General features: G+C 45.9%; 1 protein-coding gene across 1 annotated transcript; it reads left to right on the top strand.

Annotated features, from left to right (window-relative positions):
* The first annotated feature begins 1,270 nt into the window (after window positions 1-1,270).
* NPEPL1 (aminopeptidase like 1) lies at window positions 1,271-14,078 on the top strand. Its single transcript, XM_063172581.1, has 12 exons — window positions 1,271-1,445; window positions 2,302-2,487; window positions 3,585-3,755; window positions 6,266-6,355; window positions 7,009-7,090; window positions 7,266-7,408; window positions 7,954-8,031; window positions 10,494-10,594; window positions 11,178-11,301; window positions 11,645-11,821; window positions 12,065-12,175; window positions 13,185-14,078. Exons 1-12 carry the CDS (start codon window positions 1,296-1,298, stop codon window positions 13,341-13,343), a joined length of 1,572 nt encoding a protein of 523 aa, XP_063028651.1. The 5' UTR covers window positions 1,271-1,295; the 3' UTR covers window positions 13,344-14,078.
* The last annotated feature ends 5,607 nt before the right edge of the window (window positions 14,079-19,685 follow it).

Genomic DNA, 19,685 nt, shown 5'->3' with positions numbered 1-19,685 from the left:
AAAATATGCTTAGTATTGAAAAAACCCAAACCAAACAGTCACCTTAAACAAAACTCATTAAAACAGGGAATTCATTATAATTTTGCATATTAATTACAATGGGTCATGTAAGTTATATTTTACTGGCTTAATTCCATGAATACTTGTAGAGGATCAATAACTGGAAGACAGGTCCTTGCTGCAGCTTCTGCTGAAGCTCAGACAAATAGAAATATTTGCAGCTGCTGCTGGTGGGACATTCACAGGGAATTTCTGTAGATAAAATTGATTTCCATTTTATGGAAATCCGTTCCCTTCACGAGGACTCTCCTCTGCTGCCCTTAACTGCCACAAAGGATCGTGGGTTAGGTGAGTGTTTCCCATGTTTTATTTGCTTTTCAGATGCTGTGGATTCAGGGAATGTGCCAGTTTTGGACTCTCAGAGCAGCAGAACAGCAGAGTTTGAACTCAATGATTGGGAGCTTACTGCCTGGAGGAATCTTTGGAATGTCTCAGTCTGAAGTAATTGCTGTGTGTCCTCTCACTCCCACGCTGATCTTATGTGTTGGCACACCAGTGGACCCTGAGCGATGTATTTTCTGTGGCTCAGGGAAGAGACTGGTTAAAGCTGGAGTCTGTGTATTGAGTTACTCTCCCATCTGTGAGGATGCACCACCGACCTCTGCAACAGATGTTCCTACAACTTTTATTTTCAATAAAGTTTCTGCAATGTCCCTTCAAAGACCTTACTCTAGGGAATTTTTTATTCTGGAATTCAGCCTGGGTTTGGGGTTTTTTTGTTTTTCTTTTAAGTGTATGTCCATTATATGCATCAGAATTCACTTTTCCCGCGTAGGTGGAAGATTGCGCAGACCTTCCCGGCTTTCCTGGCTGCAGATCAATGAGCATCAGCTTCCCCATGGAACGGTCAGAGCCCCAAACCTGTCTGAGCCCCGGGAGCGTTCGGACCACGCTCCCAGGGACAGGCTGGGACTGTCGGGGTGTCTGTGCAGGGCAGGAGCTGGACTCGATGATCTCTATCCTTCCCAATCAGCATATGCTGATAATTGTCCGCTAACCAAACATTAATAGGAGGCGCTTGGCAAGTACTAAAAGTCAGAATAATCATTTTACTCTACTTCAACCCACCACGTACGTGCACTGTGGAAAGGCACTCGGAAAGCCCTGTCGGCTGAGCGCTGTGCCCGGAGCCTGCCCGGGCCGTGCCCGGCGCTGCCGCGACACCGGCGCGTCCCCGCCCCGCGGAGCCGGGGCCGGGCCCGGGGCGGGGCGGCGCGGCCGGGCCGGGCAGGAAGATGGCGAACGTGCAGCTGGAGTTCCAGGCCAGCGCGGGCGAGGCGGACCCGCAGAGCCGCCCGCTGCTCGTGCTGGGGCAGCTGCACAACCTGCACCGCCTGCCCTGGGCGCAGCTGCGGGGGAAGCTGCAGCCGCGGGTCACCGAGGAGGTGAGGCCGCGCCGCGGGTCCGCGCCCCCTCAGAGCCCGGCAGCGCCCGCGGGGCTCCCGCGCCGCGTGTCCGCCCGGCCCAGCGGCCTCGCGGGGGCTGCGCGGCCCCGGCCCCGAGCCCGGCCCCGAGCGCCGCCGTGCCCCGGGCACCCCCCGGGCCGGGCCGGGCCGGGCCGAGCCTGTTGCTGCGGCGGGGCCGCCCGGGCAGCCGCTGCCGCAGCCCTTGTGCCCACCCCGGCGGGGAAAGGCGCTTTGCCCTCTCTGAGGGATCAGGGGGCGGCTGCAGTGAGCGCTGGGAGCCCCCTCCCCGCCCGCCGCCACTGCGGTGGGAGTGCGGACCTGTTTGTTTGGTGGCGGTGATGGCTTGTGGTAGAATGATAAACGTTTTGCATTGCGGCTTTTAGGTCGCTAGATGTTTGGCAGGGGTTTTTATACAGGGCTCCCCAGTGTCTTAAGACAATATTTACCCTTCTTGGTTTTATTTGTTTTTAATTAAATTGCTATGTGAAATAATAATTCGGAGCTAGTAAATCATTCCTCGTATTTATCACTAGGAAAACTGTCTCAAGTTAAGAAAGCTCTGAACCAGCCTGTGCACTAAACAGTGTGGTTTTAGATTGTAATTCATACGGCTTAAAGCAGATGCTTGTAATGGAAAGTACGTTTATATTTCCTGGTTAATGAACAGGTTTGTCAAATTTCCTGTTTCTCTTCACTCCAGAGCTTGTTGTGCACAATTTCTTTGTTTCCAACACCTAAACCCCTGTCATTAAAAAGTGCCTATATCCAGCAGGAGTGAGGTGGGAAGGAAAGTCTGGCTCAGTTCTTTGTCTCTAAACGCTTCCTTTCTCCCCAGATCTGGCAGTCTGCTCTGAGCACGCTGAACCCCAACCCCACGGACAGCTGTCCCCTGTACCTGAACTATGCCACGGTGGCCGCGCTGCCGTCCCGGGTCAGCCGGCACAACAGCCCGTCCGCGGCACAGTTCGTCACCCGCCTGGTCAGGAACTGCCTGCCCGGGGGCGTCCACAGATGCATTGTTGTAAGTGCCTCTTGAAATGCTGCTGGTGAAACGTCTGGCGAGTGGTTTCTCGACTTTTCCGGGTTGTAGCTGTCTCCAAGGAGACTGGAGGTGGACAAGTTTGACTGATATAATTGCACTGACATGAGTGGTTTTGCACTGGCATGTAGGCAAGACCTGACTGTAATGGTTTGTGCATGCTCAAGCACATTAGGAGGAGGAAATTAAGGCTGGATTCGTATGGAACATCTTCAGCCAGGAATGCCCATGCAAAATGAACTATTAGTGGCTTTTTTCAAGCTAGGATTTGGGATGTCAGCACATGCTTCAGGAGTGGAGGGTGTTATGTCTGTATCACAGAACCCATGAGAGGTGCTCTGCTTGTATTGTTCAGTGAGTTTCAAAAGTCTTGATGCAAATAATGCTCCAATGTGAGTCCTTTGCCCCCTCTAGCTCTTGGACTTCTTTGGTCATCTTCTATGCAAGCTCGATGAATTTATTTGTTTCTGTGGGTTCTACAATTAATATCAGATTTGTGAGTTGTTGAAGACTCATACAGTCAGTGTCAGTGACAAAATTTAGTAATACTCTTCACTTGGAAAACTTATTTGCAAGAGTAATAACTCTACATAACTTTTACCCTTTGAAAATGTTTAACTGAAGCTGCTTTCCATTGGTAATTTCTATAATGAACTTCTGAAAAATAATCTACCTGTTAATGAGCTTTTGGGTTAATACTGGCCACATTCTCATACAATTTCTGCCTTCACATTCTCATAGAATTTCTGTCACTTTCACTTTTGTTTTGAGCACATTTTGGTGATTCCTGTGCCTTTTTTGGTCCTGATCTGTAGGCTAACCTGTGTTAATTGCACTGATATAATTACAGCAGTCCAGCTCCTGTAGAAGGATGAACTAATTGCAGCAGTGTAACTCATTCCATACGGGAAGTGAACTGGACCAATTCACTGGGTGGCTTTCACGCTGCCTCTGTCCATGCAGAGCACCATGAATGAGCTTCTCTTGGGCAATGTTATTTCCCACCCAGCTCCTTTTTCCCCAGTAAGAGCCCAGATGCTGTCAGTGCAGCCCTGGTGACGTGTTTGCTGCTGTTGCAGATGGTGTGTGAGCGCTCCGAGGTCTTTGCCTCCGCCTGCGCGCTGGCCAGGGCCTTCCCCCTGTTCACACATCGCTCCAGCGCCTCCAGACGCACAGAGAAGAAAACTGTGACCGTGGAGTTCTTCCTGGTTGGCCAGAACAACGGACCAATGGAGGTGGCAACACTCAAAGTAAGATTTTGGGGGTTTTCTGTCACCTTTTCCTTCAGTTTGTTGCATGTGCGAACGCATCTGTCTTCAGCTGCCTCTGGAATAGGTGTTGTGTAATTATCTTAGTTTAGGGTTCCTCGATCAGTTCACAGCATCTATGAGTGGAAATACTGAACAGATTATTGCAGCAGATGCTGAGGATGTTACTCAGAATTTACATTTCAGGGTGGAAATCACCAAACAAACAGCACAGAAAATGTCTCCTCTCTCACGTGTATCACAGATGCAGACTCTGGTTTTAGCCTTTAATATTACACTGCTTTTGGTATGTGGGCTCTCACTTTTTTCTACCCAGGCAAAAGCTGTGTGTGACTCTGCAGGTGAATATCACATGAAGTCACTAAAAGTCACTTAACAGGGATCACACATGGCCTCTGCTATTTCTGTCTGATGTACCTCTTTGAGTTTTTCTGGTAGAACTGTGGCCAAAAACAAGACCCTAAGAAACAAAACAGCTGGGAGATGAGCTGTACATGACAGTGAAATATGTCCAAATCATCTTTCAATGGCAGCAAATCAAATCAAAGACTGTTTCCCTTGTTTGACTGTTGCAGAGAGGAAATTCCACATCAAGTAACTGTTGGCATGCCAGGTCATTCCTCCTCAAGATCCATAAACTTAAAAGCTCTTCCAAGATTTGCAGTTAATCTATTAGGGAACTCCCTGTTCAGTGCTCCAGGTTCTGTGCTTTGGTACAGATGGATACTTCCTTAGCTGATCAGTCAGTGAGGTTCCAGAAATCCCTTAAAAGTTTTGGCAGTGGATTTGACAAAGGGTATGGCGTTGCTGCATTTGAAATTCACAGAATTACAGCTTTAGGGGTTTGGGTTTTTTCAGTGTCTTTTCCTCTGTGCTTGGTCTTTACTCTGTGAACTGATCTGGCCCCAGAAAATGGTGCCAGCCCAGTTTTCAGCAAGGTGGCAAAGACAGGCGTGCTGAGAGCACAACTCTTGATCACTCCATTTTTCCATGCCCCAAATCAGAAAAAGCATAGCTGGTGTCAAAAATAGTTCCTTCAGATAGGTAGATTCCAAACCACTTGGGTTATTTTTAACTTAAAAACAAAGCTGCAATTATTTCTACCTCCCATTTTTCCCCTTGATGTCAATGCCAAAAATATTACTGGCTTCCTCTTAGCTGAGTTTGCACCCCTTAAATTCAGCCAGCACCAGAGAGCTAATGCAGAGCATGGAAGAGGCATGTGGTAAGACATTTTTATCTAAACCTCTCCCTTGGCATGTTGTATTTTACACCTAGTGCATTGTACAGGGTATTTTATGGTGAGGACTAGCAGGGATTGTCAGAGCTTTGCAAGATTAAAGGCTGCCATTATCCAGGCTCTCTGGAGCTCTCTGGAAACACAAACACAGGCACAGCTTATTTCTGGAAGTCATGCTGCTCCCCTGGGGCTTGGCCTTGGGGTTAGAGCACCTCCTTTTACCTGCCTGGCCCTAACAGGGAATCACTCCAGACAGAGCTTGGCTCCTGAGGAGGTCCTTGCCCCTTCAGGGACAGTAAAGCAATCAGAAGTAATTGCAGGGAATTGGGCACCTTTCCAAAGCAAGCCAAGGTTTAGGAGTGTGCTGGGATACAAAGGTATGGAGTCCTTAGGCTGGTCTGGCCAAGCCAAACTTCAGATAGCTCAGCATGAGTGAGTGAGTGTCCAACACCTCAGACTCCTGTGAAACCCATCTTGACTCACCCTTGAGCTGTGTGTGGTCCTCAGTGTAGTGTGGCTCCTGGAAAGCTTGCACAGTTTCCTTCCCCCAGGTCTTAGGGCTTCAAGTTGTTAGTTCATGGGAGTTAAAAGTTTAATTTTGGTGTCTGGTGTCTTCATGGTCCTTTTGCCAGGAGATCCTTCTGTAAGGAAACAGCCTTGACCATTTTGATTCTGTCCACTCTTGCTGAGATAAGTTTTTGCTCAGTCCAGCGAGGGTCAGTCCATTTTGCCGCAGAAATGAGGGAACAGTGCATGTTTTACACAAACATGGAATATTCCAGTTTCCCTATGGGCCTGCCATATAGAATGTCTCACACAGTAATCTTTATTTCCTTCAGCCACTCTGCTGCCCTGTACAAACTCTGCAGTTTCCTATATTGCAGATTACACAATCTCTGCAGGTTTCCAACCCCAGCAGCCCATAAGCTCATTGTGACTTCCTGAATTAGCTGCCTCTTATCTTTCTTTCCTCCATTTCACTTTGCCTTCTTGATGTCCCTTTGGTAATGGAGGAAAATACTAATTTTGCAACGCCAGTTTGCTCAGCAGAAGAATACAGTTGCTTAGAAATTAAAGCACATCGTAAAATAAGCTGGACACATACAAAAATAATGGTCAGCCTGCCTGTGGTGGTGGCAGTTAAGCATTAACTTACTCCAGAGGAGGCACAGATGTGGTGCTGGCTGCAGGGGGATGAATGCAAAGCTGTGCCAAGGCCCAGCCCCTCTCAGTGACCTCCCTTGTGTTTCAGTGCCTGGCCAGTGCCACCGAGGGCGTCCGGCTGGCCGCGCGCATCGTGGACACCCCGTGCAGCGAGATGAACACTGACACCTTCCTGGAGGTTGGTCATGCCCCTGATGAGTGACAATTGCTAATTGGAGCTCCACACTGCTGTAATCAAGCCCTGCTGTCTCTCAGTGCAAGCTGTGTGTTAGCAGGGGGAAGAAAATCCAGCCAGGGGTGCTCAGGCTCTGCCTTTGGCCTTTCACATTTTCTAGAACTGTGCAGAGTTGGAAGGAGGCAGAGTTTACAGCTTGGGGTAGGGCACTGGGAAGCTGTAAAAATGAGTTCCTGATTTGGTCACAGCACTGGATTCTTGTCTTAACCTGATGGTGACCAGAGTTGCTGAAATCATGGGACAGCTGACAGATTTCCAAATGAGTTTTATCATAAAGATCTGGAAAGCTGTTGAGAATGAAATTATTCCTGTCCTATTACATCATGATCCACTAGAGTGAACAGTTGTCCTTTACCTCAGAAGATTTGTTTTACTGGCAGTGTCTAAAGGTCAAATTTATATTTCATGCCATAGTAAGTCAAGGATGTGTCAGTGGAGTTGGGCCATTGGACAAGCAGCACCACTCCCAAAATAGTGGATGTTTGTATGTGTATGCATGCAAAATCACAAAAACCCCTTAACTGGGTACCCCCTTAACACAGCACAAATGTGTCCTGATGATTGACTGACAATGTCCTTTTTTCTGAATTATTAAGGAAATAAAAAAAGTTGGCAAGGATCTTGGGATTACCCCTACCATTATCCGAGATGAGGAGCTGAAGGAGAGAGGCTTTGGAGGTACAACTTGTTGAGTTTTACACTTTTTTCTTAGCAGATGACTGGAATGTTTTACCATTGTGATGTTTCATTTGCACATTTTTTAACTGTTTTATTGCCTGTAGTATTCCAAAAAAATACTCACAGGGGCTCCTTGCAGTCTTTGTTCCCCACAGGTTAAATTCTCTGTTTTCAGGTATCTATGGAGTTGGAAAGGCAGCTCTGCATCCTCCAGCCCTGGCAGTTCTCAGCCACACTCCAGATGGTGCCACACAGACCATTGCCTGGGTGGGCAAAGGTATTGTGTATGACACTGGAGGACTCAGCATCAAGGGGAAGGTACAGAAACCCTTGTTCTGCTGCTGCCTTTGCTTGCACTGCTGTTTTCTGATGGAAGCAGTTCAGATAATGTCTGTAGGAAACAAAAGTACCTTTTTATTGAGTTAAATGCTTGCTCTGTTGGCGTCCATATGGATACAAGCTATCAGGGGAGAAGACCAAATGGGATTCAAGGACCACTGCAGAACAATTCAATAGCAACATGATATTTTGCCCTTTAAATATTGCCTGCTGAAAGGCAGAAAGTAGGAACAAAGATTTTTCATTTCTGGTTTCAAAGATAGAAGCAAAACCCATTGGAGTTGGCCTTGCAAGTGTGAAACTTGTAAACAATGTTTTCTTTAACAGTTTAGCAGCCCAGGTTTAGTATTTTTCACTTCCAAGACCACCAATAAGCAGAGGCACATGCTCCTTATTTGTGTTGATGACAGCTGAGCACTGTCAAAACCAGAGTCTCAGAAGCATCAGAAACACTGGTTCTAGCAGGCATTACTGTGAAATTCTCCTTCAAAGACAAAAAAAATTCTGTGGTTCTCTTTAAACAGACTACTATGCCTGGAATGAAGAGAGACTGTGGTGGAGCAGCTGCTATTTTGGGTGCCTTCAAAGCCACTGTAAAGCAAGTAAGTAAAATGTGTTAATTGATATCATGTATCCCAGCCCTGCCAAGGAGCTTGGATATATTCCCAGAGACAGAGGCCTGTCTAATCCTGAAGTTCTGACCTGCCACTGCTCTTAGTGAGCTTGAGCCACTCTGCTCTTTCTGCTATTTCAGGAAAATATTTCACATCTTTACTGGTATCTTGAGAATTGTGAGAAATTCCTTGAGTGCTGATTTTTTTTATTTTAAGGGTCTTCCTTGAATTTCAGAGTTTGTTCTGTGGACTGAGTGGTTTCTGGTTCCTTGAATCAGGTCTATACTTGAGTTATCCAGTGCTGATTTTGTTTAAGCTGTGGGATTTGGGGCAGCTGTTGTCACCTTAGCAAAGAAGGGGATGAGTGACTCTGGGATGTGAAGTCTTTCTATATCCAAGTCCTGTGCCAGGTCTAATATTAACCTAGTGGGTCAATAGCAGCTCTGGTGTCATCAGGAGCTGCTTGTTGGTTTGCTTCTGTGGTCAGAAAGTAGTGGGGGAGCTGAGAAGAAGCCAGGTATTGAAATATGAAGAATTACAAATATTCCTTTTGCACTTTAACAATGCAAGCTGGGGAAAAGTGGCTGCTGCCAACAAAACTCTGCCCTCTCCACAAATCCAGTGATTGAGTCTTGCTGACAGAGCAGCTATTGCCTCCAAGGAGTATCCAAAGTTCAAAAAATATTTACTGCTGCAGATTAATGCATAGATCTGATGGATGCTTTGTCCAGGGGCTGATCAGTGCCAAATTCCCATTTCTCAATAGTCTAGCTCTGTACCTTGGCCCTAACAGCATGTTTGATGTGGAAAGATTGTGAACTTCACAGTTATCTGCTGAGAATTAAAATTGAAAACAGATTTGTAGCTGCATCTCAGGCAGAATAACGACCTTGCACAACCAAATCCTTCAGAAAGTTCTGTCAGAGGTCTGCAAGGGACAGGAGCTGGAATGCAGAGCTTTGGGATAGCCATGGCTGGGGGACATCCTTTCAGTCCTTATTTCCAGAGTAGTTTTGTGTGTGATTGCCTGCCCTGAGAGAAGTTCCATTCACAGTCAGAGGAGATGTGAGCACCAGTGATCTGTCAGTTCATACACAATTACTGCAGCAGGGAATAAACTGCCAGAGATGTGTTTGGACTGACTGAGCCTGGAGAAATCTTTATATGGAAAAACAAAGGAATGAACTCAGTGCCTCATTTTACAGTCTCGTGTGAGAAGACCTGTAAATGACATCCCTGCAGAAAATATGTTCAGAGAGGCACTGGGAAGAAGTTGTTGTTACTGTTTCAAGTCTTTTTTTTTTTAATGCTTTTAAGAATCAAAGAAAGGGGGAAGAGGTTTCACTGAGCTGTGCTTTGTCACAGAGACTGAAGTGGGAAATGTGTGTTGGATAGAAAGCTCAGTGGGAAGAGGGGCAGAGGTTATTTTCCATCTTCATAAAATATCTGCCTGCATGCTGTTCAGCAGTTATACAACCTGATTTTAAAAGGCTTTGGATGGCAAAATTAAACAAGTGATTTTTCCTAGAAAGATGCATTTCTTCCATTGTGAGCTTTCAAACACAAGGGAGAAGAGAAAAAGATTGACTTCAATTTTTGATTTTTTTACTGTTATCGTGATCCTGCATGTTAGCATAGTGAATCCTGCTTTTGAGGAGCTGCAGGCAGAATGAGCTTCAGGAAAAGGCAGCTGATACTGGAAATAGATTTTCACTTTTTGACAGTAGATTAACAACATGTCTCTCTTGGAGGAGGAAAATGCAGTGCAGTGCAGTGAGGCTGTGAATAGTTGGGTCATGGAGGGAAGGTCCATCTCCAGCAGTGCTGTTTGCCCACCAGCTGGGCTAGAAACTGGGATTACTTTCTGGCTTGTAAATGCTGCCTGTTATTTTGAAAGGTTTTGATTGATGCCTTTGCCCTTTAGACTTCAGAACATGAGCTGATTCAGCAAGCCCAGATTTCTTCAGCCACAGACTTTTATCAAGAGATTAAGAGCCAGGTTTTCCCCCAGAATTTGGTGTTGTTAAGGAGGAACAATGTTTTCATTTGTTAAATGCTGCTGACTCCCTTTCTGTTCCTAGAATCCCTCCACACAATACAACTTCTGTATAAATAACAGAATCACCATCCATTTTAAAATACCATCCATAACCACATAAGCACTTGACTTTAAACCAAAATTAAAACATTATGAGATAAACTAGAAAAGAGGAGGCTAAGGAAAAAAAGAAAAAAAAAAACAAAAACACAACAAAACAGGTTAAAAATGCTCTGTGCCAGAGTGGCACATTTTAAAAAACCCAACTAACACCCACCCACCAAAAACCCCACCAGAATTCCTTTGAAAATTGTAGCATTGCTGTCAAGGAGTTTTAACTCCTCACTGACTTCCGTTCCAATAAATCAGCTTGATGTGGATCAAAGCCTTTTCTCCCCTCTGGTTGTTACAGGGGTTTAAGGACAATCTTCATGCTGTTTTTTGTCTGGCTGAGAACGCAGTGGGACCACGTGCAACGAGACCTGATGACATTCATGTTCTTTACTCTGGAAAGTAAGATTGTGTCTATCCCTTTCTCATAAACAGAACAGAAATCAATCATTTTTCTGTTAATCTGAGAGCCATGCAGATTGTGAAGCTGTCTATAAATCAGCTTCCCTAAATACTAATAATTGCATTTCAGACATCCATAGTAGCAATTTTTAAGTATGCTTAGATTTTCCTGTGGGGAATGTAGAGATACATCAAAATACATGGATATCATGAGCTGCACTTCCCTTAAAGCACTCAGAATTTAGGTGGTTTTTGTAGTAGAACCAGTTTTCTTTGTCCATCTGCAGCTGCACTGTGGCAGCAAAGACGGGCCACCAATGGATCAGAATCTGTTTTAAGAACAGATGTTACTTCTTTGGCAGTGATTTGTAGAATCCCAGCATCACACAGGCTCAACAAGTAGAGCCTGCCACGAGGGCAGCACTGTCATTTCCCTTTTCCTTGTGTGCTCTGTCTGCATGCTTGGAGCTGGGGAATAGCAGCCCTACAGAGTCAAATAAGAGAAGCATATGAGGTCTGAGGCTGCTGTCTGAAGTGTTCCAGTCCAGCCAGGTGAGTCCTGACATGCCCTGTTTTCCCCCAGAACTGTGGAAATCAATAACACTGATGCAGAGGGGCGCCTGATCCTGGCTGATGGAGTCGCTTACGCCTGCAAGGACCTTGGGGCTGACATCATTCTGGACATGGCCACTCTCACTGGAGCTCAGGTACAGCTCCTCATTCATAACTCAGCTTCTCTTCTTCATGCAACTTTTCTGCTTTTGCATACTTAAATTAAAAGTGGTGTTCTGATGACATCAGCAGCTGATGTAAGCAGGTCAGTGCTTCATGTTTGCAGTTCAATTTATAATTACCAGAACTGGTTTGTTAATAGTGATCAGGATTTTATTGTCCATGAAATAGCTTCCATTTCAAGTCATACACAGAGTGGTACGCAGCTACAAATTTAACACCATTATTTTCAAGCACCTGTTCTGTTTCATACAAGGTTATGTTGATGAGCAGTGGTGGAAAGTAACTTCTTCATGATTTTGTCCTTTACCTCACCAGGGAATTGCTACAGGAAAATACCATGCTGCTGTCCTTACCAATAATGAAGAGTGGGAAAAGGCTTGTGTTAAAGCTGGCAGGAACTGTGGAGACTTGGTCCATCCTCTGGTGTACTGCCCTGAGCTCCACTTCAGTGAATTTACCTCTGCTGTAGCTGATATGAAGAACTCTGTAGCAGTAAGATTTCTTTCTCTATTACATAAACATATGTGTTTTGTAGACAGGAGAGGAATTGAGCAGGGCCACTCTGCTGCTGGGGACTAAGTCAAGGATTTACAGTAAAGTTGGTTTGTAAGACTGTTCTGGGGCCATTCGTTAAGCTTTATATGAAATTTGTGTATCTGTCTTTCCTCTAGGCAGAATGAACCATTTACATTTTCTCTGCTGGTGAGACCAACTCTGTTTTTATTGCTCCCACAGGACAGAGACAACACCCCCAGCTCCTGTGCTGGGCTCTTCATTGCCTCCCACATCGGCTTCGACTGGCCGGGGGTGTGGGTGCACATCGACATCGCGGCTCCCGTGCACGCCGTGAGTGTCCTGCCCTGATGGGCAACAGCTGGGGACAGCTGGGGAACACAGCTGGGGATCAAACACACCTGGGGGAACAGCTGGGGACAGCTGGGGAACACAGCTGGGGATCAAACACACCTGGGGGAACAGCTGGGGAACACAGCTGGGAATCAAACACACCTGGGGAAACAGCTGGGGACAGGCCTGGGGAACACAGCTGGGAATCAAACACACCTGGGGGAACAGCTGGGGAACACAGCTGGGAATCAAACACACCTGGGGGAACAGCTGGGGACAGGCCTGGGGAACACAGCTGGGAATCAAACACACCTGGGGAAACACACCTGGGAAATACAGCTGCTGCTGCTGTGTTGGGTCCATCCAGCTCAGAGGGACAGAAATAGGTGGAGAAGGGTCCTTTAGAAAAGCACTGACTCTTCTCTCTTCTGAGTTTCTTGGTTTGGTGGTTTCATCTGTCTGTGTTTTTCGTTTTGGTTTTAAGATATTTTAACAGCCACTTTAATCAGTGACATCTTTATCATTGTGAGCATTGACAACTTGCCTGGTCTCTGTTCATGGCAGTAATCCCAGCCTTCCATTTTCAACCACGTTGTTTTAAGATGATTGACCAGAATTTATCATCCTTCCAAAAATATGTTCCCTTTGGTGGAACTTGTGTATATTATTTTTTTTCCCTAAAAACCAAGCCAATTCACTCCACTCGCTTCTTTTTTTCTTTACACCCAGTTTATTCAGCTCATATTCCAAATCCAGGCTCAGGCTGGGTGGGAGATCCCCTGCCCTGAGCAGTGCTGGCCTCCCTCCACCCCACAAGTGAGTGGGAGCTCTGTTCCCATGTGTTGGTTTAATCCAGCTGGGACAGATTCCAGGGGTGGTGAGGATCCAGCAGCACAGACAGGGGCTGGCAGTGGCTGCTGACCACCACAGCTCTCCTTGCATCAGCAGCCAAATTACAACTGATCCAGCTCCTCCAAGTGTGAACTGTGTGGCTCTGCTTTTGTTCCAGGGTGAACGAGCTACTGGCTATGGCGTGGCTTTGTTGCTGTCCCTGTTTGGAGGGGCCTCTGAGGACCCTCTGCTGAACCTGGTGTCCCCCCTGGGCTGCAATGGGGACTGTCCCCCTGAGGACATGGAGAGGGACTCCAAGAGACGGCGCCTGGTTTGACACAGCCCCAGCCCTGGGCTTACCTCACTTTGCACTGATCTGCTCTCCAGCAATGAAATGTCACACGTCAGAAATTCCCTTTTTTTTTTTTTTTAATTATCATTATAAGATTTATTACTTGTTTCTGATGAAAACAGCCTGATGTATTGTTTAGTTTGGTTTTTTTTTTTTAAATTATTGGTGCACACAGTTGCTGAACAATATCAGTGGTGCAGAGTCCAGGCTCAACTAACTGTATCAGGAAGAGGCCACGTCCTCTGAGCTCCTCACAAAACCTAACTAAGTGCATTAATGCATGAGAAGCTCTCTCTAGTCTGAAGAAGCAACTGCAGCTATTGCTTACAAAGCCTTCTGAATTAATTATTATATGTGAGGTTTTATCAGACATTTCTGCAGGCAGGCCCCATTGCATCTCAGAACACAGGACAAGGAAAAAAACTCTGTAGACTTGGCTTATTCAGAGACAGTTTAGCTTAGCAGCAAAGGAGATGTAATGAGAAAAGGCCTATAGGTGCTGTTTCTGCATGTTTTAATGTTCTTCTGACCAGTAAAATCAGCGAGAAGGGTTCAGAACATATGTCTATGTAATTGTTTCACATACAAATTACAGAATGTATTCATGTTAAATGAGGAAAACAATAGAGGGACTGTGATTGAGTAAAATCAGTTTACAAAGCAGAGTGGCTTCTTGCCACTTAATAAATTTATTATTATTAAAGAAGCTTACATATCCCATGTGGTGTTTTGTGGTGTTATTTACATTTCTGAGAACACTGAGTGCTCCAAAACTTTGTGTACAGCATCATCACCCTGCTCACATTCCTTTTCCCAGCACTCAGAGCTGAGAGGGGAACAGCCTGCAGCAAGTGCTTTGGGGCAGTCCTGCAGAGCTTTCTGATCCCCTCATTTGACTCAGCAGCAGTCAGGGTGCTCAGTGTGCTCAGTGTGAGTGTCTGTACAGCCAGGGACACCCATGGGAAGTGACTGGTCCCAGTTGATGTCATGGCAGTGACAGGGCTGGGAACAGAGCCCCAGTCCTGTCCTGGGCTCCAGAGCAGCCTCTGGAAGCATTTCCTGCTCCAGCAGCTCAGTGCTGAGAAATCCCCCCTGCACCCCTTGGCTGCTCTGCAGGTCAAGCTGAGCTGTGAGGGATTGTCCCTTCCCCTGTTGGGATCTCTGGCGTTGGTTTTAGCTGAGTTCCAACTCTGAGGGACACCAAGAGCCTTTTTGATAAAATACTTCTTGGAAAACTTAATGCGGAAGGGAGAAGGAATGTGTTTCATCCTGATTGTGTGGCCCTGTTTGATAGACAAAATGTGACTTTAAAAAATACCTGCAAGCCCAGAACTTCCTTACTTGCTATATTTGTTTCTCCCTTGCTGTTCTGGCTCCCTGGTCCACCTGGGTTTTAAGAAATCTGTGTCTGAATGAGTTCTGCCCTTGGTAATTCTTAACACTTTGTGTAAAGCACTCCCTGGTACCAGAAACTGCCATGGGAAAGGTGTTGATGAAATTATTTTTATTACAGACTCAGCATTGAAGCAAATAGCAACATGTTTTACTTTCAGTGCTCAGATCATCTTCAATCTCCATTTTGTAGAAGTATTCTTCAAATTAATCAATTCTCATTTTGAAATGTGGTGTTTTGCCAGGTTTTTACATAAAAAGTGGCCTGTGGCTTTGTGGCACGAGGCTCAATTCTGATGTTATTCACTGAATGATAAGAGAAGTTTGATTTTCGTGGCTGATTATCGTATTCTTCAATTTTGCTGTGTCTCAAGGCATATAATTCTGCTGGATTTAATTTGGAAGGCACTTAATAGAAGCTGTTTTTAAAACTAAGTGCCTCATATTAAAGAAATCTATTAAGAAAAACCTGAAAAGCACATTAAATGTTTGGGAAATCGAAACCTGAAAACCAGCTGAAGTTTGCTAAAGGATGGTAAAATAAATGAATTCAACACCTAATAATAAAAAAGTCTGATGCTTCCTCTGTATCAGAGATACAAAATAAAAATCAAGGCTCTTTCAAATCTGTAATAAAATCTCTTGCTGTTCCTCATGTACATTATTATTGCCTTCTGTTTTGATAAAAGGTTTATTCTCCAGAGCACAAGTTTGGGCCTACCCAAGACAGTGATTTGTGAGCTGTATTTGCCAAATAAATTATTCTTTGCTCTGTGTTTGACAGAACTTGCCCTGGGATCACTCCCATTAAGCTCACATTAGGGGTTTCTTAACCCCTAATGAGTGAAATTTCAGTTCCTTTCATTTCCTCACCTGTTTCTGGGTGCTGGGCACTTTTAACTCCAGGTTTTGCCCTGGAGTATCCTGGTGTTAGACCTGGAAGGAATCTTCAACAGGGAAGATCCCAAAGCTGCCTTACAAATAGCAAATACATAGAAATTGATGTGTGGGGTCATTACCACGATAAGAATAAGCCCCTGCTGAGCAGCAGAGCTGGAATTTGTCCCTGCAGCTGCCACCAGTGCCAGCCCCTGGGGTGAGCAGGTTCCAGAAGCCCCCTGACCCTGTGTCCCAGCATCTCTGACACAGAAAATCCCCTGCTGGGGAAGAGCAGCAATTATTTACAGGAAACACTTCCAGGCACCAGGGCTTCGACCTCTGGGTTTAGATCTGCCCTTGAAGTGTGTTCTGGCCCCACTTTAGCAACTTCAAACAGCAGCACTCCCACGCTGGGCAGGGAGCACGGGCAGAGCTCTGCAGCCCTGGGCAGGCATTCCAGGCACCTCAGTGCCAACCTGGGCACCCCAAACCCCGGGTGTCCTCCCCTCCTCAGCCGCCTCCTGAGCAGCGCAGGATCGCAGAGCCAGGGAGGTGCCTCCTGGTGGTGCTCCGTGCGTCCCAGAGCTTAAATCTCTGCAGCTGGGAGCCCAGCACATTTAAAAGGAGGATGGTAACCACGAGCTCCTGCAGCTCTTCAGGACATCTCCTCATTTCCTCCTCGGGGCTGCGCTGCTGTTCCCAGGCTGGCCCAGTGGGAGCTGGCACAGGCAGCAGGTGAGTGGAGAATTGTCTCTGCCATGCTGCAGAGCATCCCTGTGGGCAGCAGTTTGCTGAAATGTGTGACAGACTTGGGAGCACAAGGCTGACCTGGTTTGCTTGTTGAAGTGAAGTTGGTGCTCAGTCAGGGAAAAACCTGTCAGTGATGTGTTCAGCCTGTAAACCTTGCTGCAGGGAGGGCCTTTGCTGCCTTTGCTGTGTTTTGCCTGAGGAAATTCAGCCAAGAGTGTGTTTCATCCTATTTTGGCACTCTGAACTGGGAACTGGCAATAGACATGGTACCAGAGTGTTACCTGTTGCTCCAGAAAGATGGATTTGGGCACAACAATATTTGGGAATTAACTTGTGCTGGGCAGTTCTGACCCTGGGAGGTGCAGTAGGGATCTGGGCTCCCTCTGGGTGTGTTGGACCTTACCTGTGGCCTCTGGATTGGAGCTGGGTGTGGAGACATCACCCAGCCCTGCTGTCCCTGGGGCTGTGAGAGAGGGGGCACAGAAATCCCATCCTGTTTGTGTGTGACAAACTCCTGCACAAAGCAGTTTTTTTGGAAAATTGTCTTTGGGACATCAAGACAGGGACTGTGTTCCAAGGTTGTTCCAGGTGGGTCAGGGCATGTTTTATTTTCTCATTACCTGTGCACATGAATGTCAGGGCATGTTTTATTTTCTAGTGACCTGTGCACAAAGCTGCCACTGACCCCATTTGCTGCAGCTGGAACAGCATCCATACAGGCACAGGGCCCTCCTGCATTGCACTGCACTCACCCTGAAGCTGCACAAGGGCTCACCAGGCAATTAAATTGATTTTTCTCCATTTTCACGTGTAAGGGCTGGAATTAGTACATCTCCCTCCTCTGTCCCCATTGTGGTTTGTGTCTTGGAAATTCTGTTGCCTTGGTATGTGATGTCTCCTGGGCTCTGGATGGGAAAGCAATAGTTTTCCAAAACTGCTGTGCAGGGATTTTTATTTTTCCCTTTCATGTTTTCTTTCAAACACTTCTCTTACACAAAACCCACAGAGAGAGTTCCAGGCAGCATCCATCCATATGAAACCAGACATTTTTTTCCACAATCTTTTTATAGATTTGATAATATTTAACTCGGCATGTATTAAAAATGTATGGAGTATATAAAATTCATTATAAATGTCACCAAACAGGCCAATGGCTTTTTAATATCACTGCCACAAGACTGTATTTTAACCTATTTCCCGTCTGGATCCATTCCAGTGGCAATTCCAGGAGGGGAATATATTTAGTCTATATTTACTTAGTCTGTTTAACTTTCAGTTAGTGTCTTTGGCTGATCCCGTGGCCGTGCTATTTTGGGATGATTTATACAATATTTACATTAAATTCTGCTAATATTTCCTTGCCTCTTGAAGTCGGATTACACTATTTACATCTCAAAGGCCCAAGTTGGAGGAATAAGCAGCTGTTCCAGGCACCAGAGAGAATTTAGTGTAGGGGAGGCTGCCAGCAATGAGACCGTGAGTCTGAAACACTCGTGGAGGAATTATTTAGGATTGGCCCAGTCCTCCACGAAGGAATCATGGAATGGTTTGGGTTGGAAGGGACTTTAGAGACTGCCTAGCTCCAAAGCTGCTGCCTGGGCAGGGACAGCTTCCCCCATCCCAGCCCTGCCCGGCCTGGCCTGGGACTCTGCAGGGCTGGAGCAGCCACAGATCCACCGGGAAACCAACCCAGGTGTGAGGTGCTCCCCTCACAGGGAGCAATTTCTTCCCAATACCTAAACAAATCTGCCCTTTTTCAGCTTGAAGCAGTTTCCCCTTGTCCCCAGTCCCTCTCCAGCTCTCCTGGAGCCCTTCAGGCCCTGGAGGGGGCTCTGGGCTCTCTCTGGAGCCGTTTCTTCTCCTGGCTGAGCAGCCCCAGCTCTCTCAGCCTGTGCTCACAGGAGAGGAGCTCCAGCCCTCTGAGCACCTCTAGGGCCTCCTCTGGACCTGCTGCAGCTTATCCATGTCTGGGGATCAGAGGGAATTCCCTTCATGCCTGCTGAGGTGGAGCAAAGCCCTCAGCTGAAGGGAATGAATGAAATGTCTCTCTCATTTTGGTCTCTGTGTGCTGTGGCAGGAGGAGCAGGACAATGGTCCTGAGCTGTGTGATTGAGCCTTTGCAAAGCTGAGAGAAACCCTCAAATCACAGTTTGGATGCTGAGGTCATATCCCTTAATAAATCCAAATTTTTTAAAAATTTTTTTAATAACAAAAATTAAGACAAAAATCAATTCAGCATCACTCAACTGCAAACGTGCATCACAGTTGGAGGGGGAAACATTCCTCTCTGCATAAATGGAAATTTACCTTCAGGATTGACCTGTGCAGTAATGAAGCAGCAACTGGATGAGATCAAAGTGCACAGAGCCAACCTCCCTCAATCCCAACAATATTTGGCAGAACAATTGATTCTCCTGCACTGAAGGCACAATGTAATTTAGTGGCCCAGGGAAAAAATCCAAACTGTGAAAATATTTGACAGCTACTGTTCTCTAGAAACCAAATTAGCTGGAATTTTGGTCTATAATTATTCTCAGAGGAATCTACAGATTTTTAAGTATAGGGGATGGTTCCAACAGACATTCTTAATGGCTTGGAACTCTGGAAGCGAATCTTGCTTTGAAAGCCAGTGAAACTTTAGGATGAGTAAATATTTTTTTTTTCTTTTTACTCAATTTAGTTCTCATTTTCAAGTCCATGAATTGTCTACAGTTCATGAACAAAATGTTTCAAGACTTCTCTCCTTGCTAATCCACTCTAACATTGGAATGAAGGACATTCATTGTACTTTAAAAATGTCTCATTTGTAAAGTTCCTCATTTCAATACTAAGAAAAACTTCATCAGTGGTAAGAAAAACCTACCTGAGAAGTTATCTGTCATCCAGAAGGATTTTGTTGGCCTTGGAACTGATAAAATGACACAAAAAAAGAATAAAGGGCAGAGCCAAGCGAGAGTTGAGGTAGAAATTCCTGTGATTCAGAATGATCACGAAATAGAAATTCCTTCTGGCTTGGACACACAAAGCAAAGCACAAGGCAGACAGATAAAACACCTCTGACTCCTCCATTTCATTGCCATGAAATATCCTGAGACATTGGGGTGGGAGGAAAAAAAAAAGTTTAAATGAATCATTTCTGTTTTCTAGGAACAAGAGGGTGAGATTGCTAAAGAGCATTTTCAGCTCAGATGAATAAATAAATTAATCAGGGCAGGGGATAATGGAACTTTTAACCACTGCAGGTGTGAGGTGGTGACAGAAAATTGACCAAGTCTTTCCTGAAAGCTTTTGCTGACTCAGTCACTG

This window comes from Melospiza melodia, chromosome 19, assembly GCF_035770615.1.
Source record: "Melospiza melodia melodia isolate bMelMel2 chromosome 19, bMelMel2.pri, whole genome shotgun sequence".
In the NCBI taxonomy this organism is placed as follows: Eukaryota; Metazoa; Chordata; class Aves; order Passeriformes; family Passerellidae; genus Melospiza; species Melospiza melodia.
Note: the sequence above shows the minus strand (reverse complement) of the source record. Positions and strands in the feature narration are given on the sequence as shown.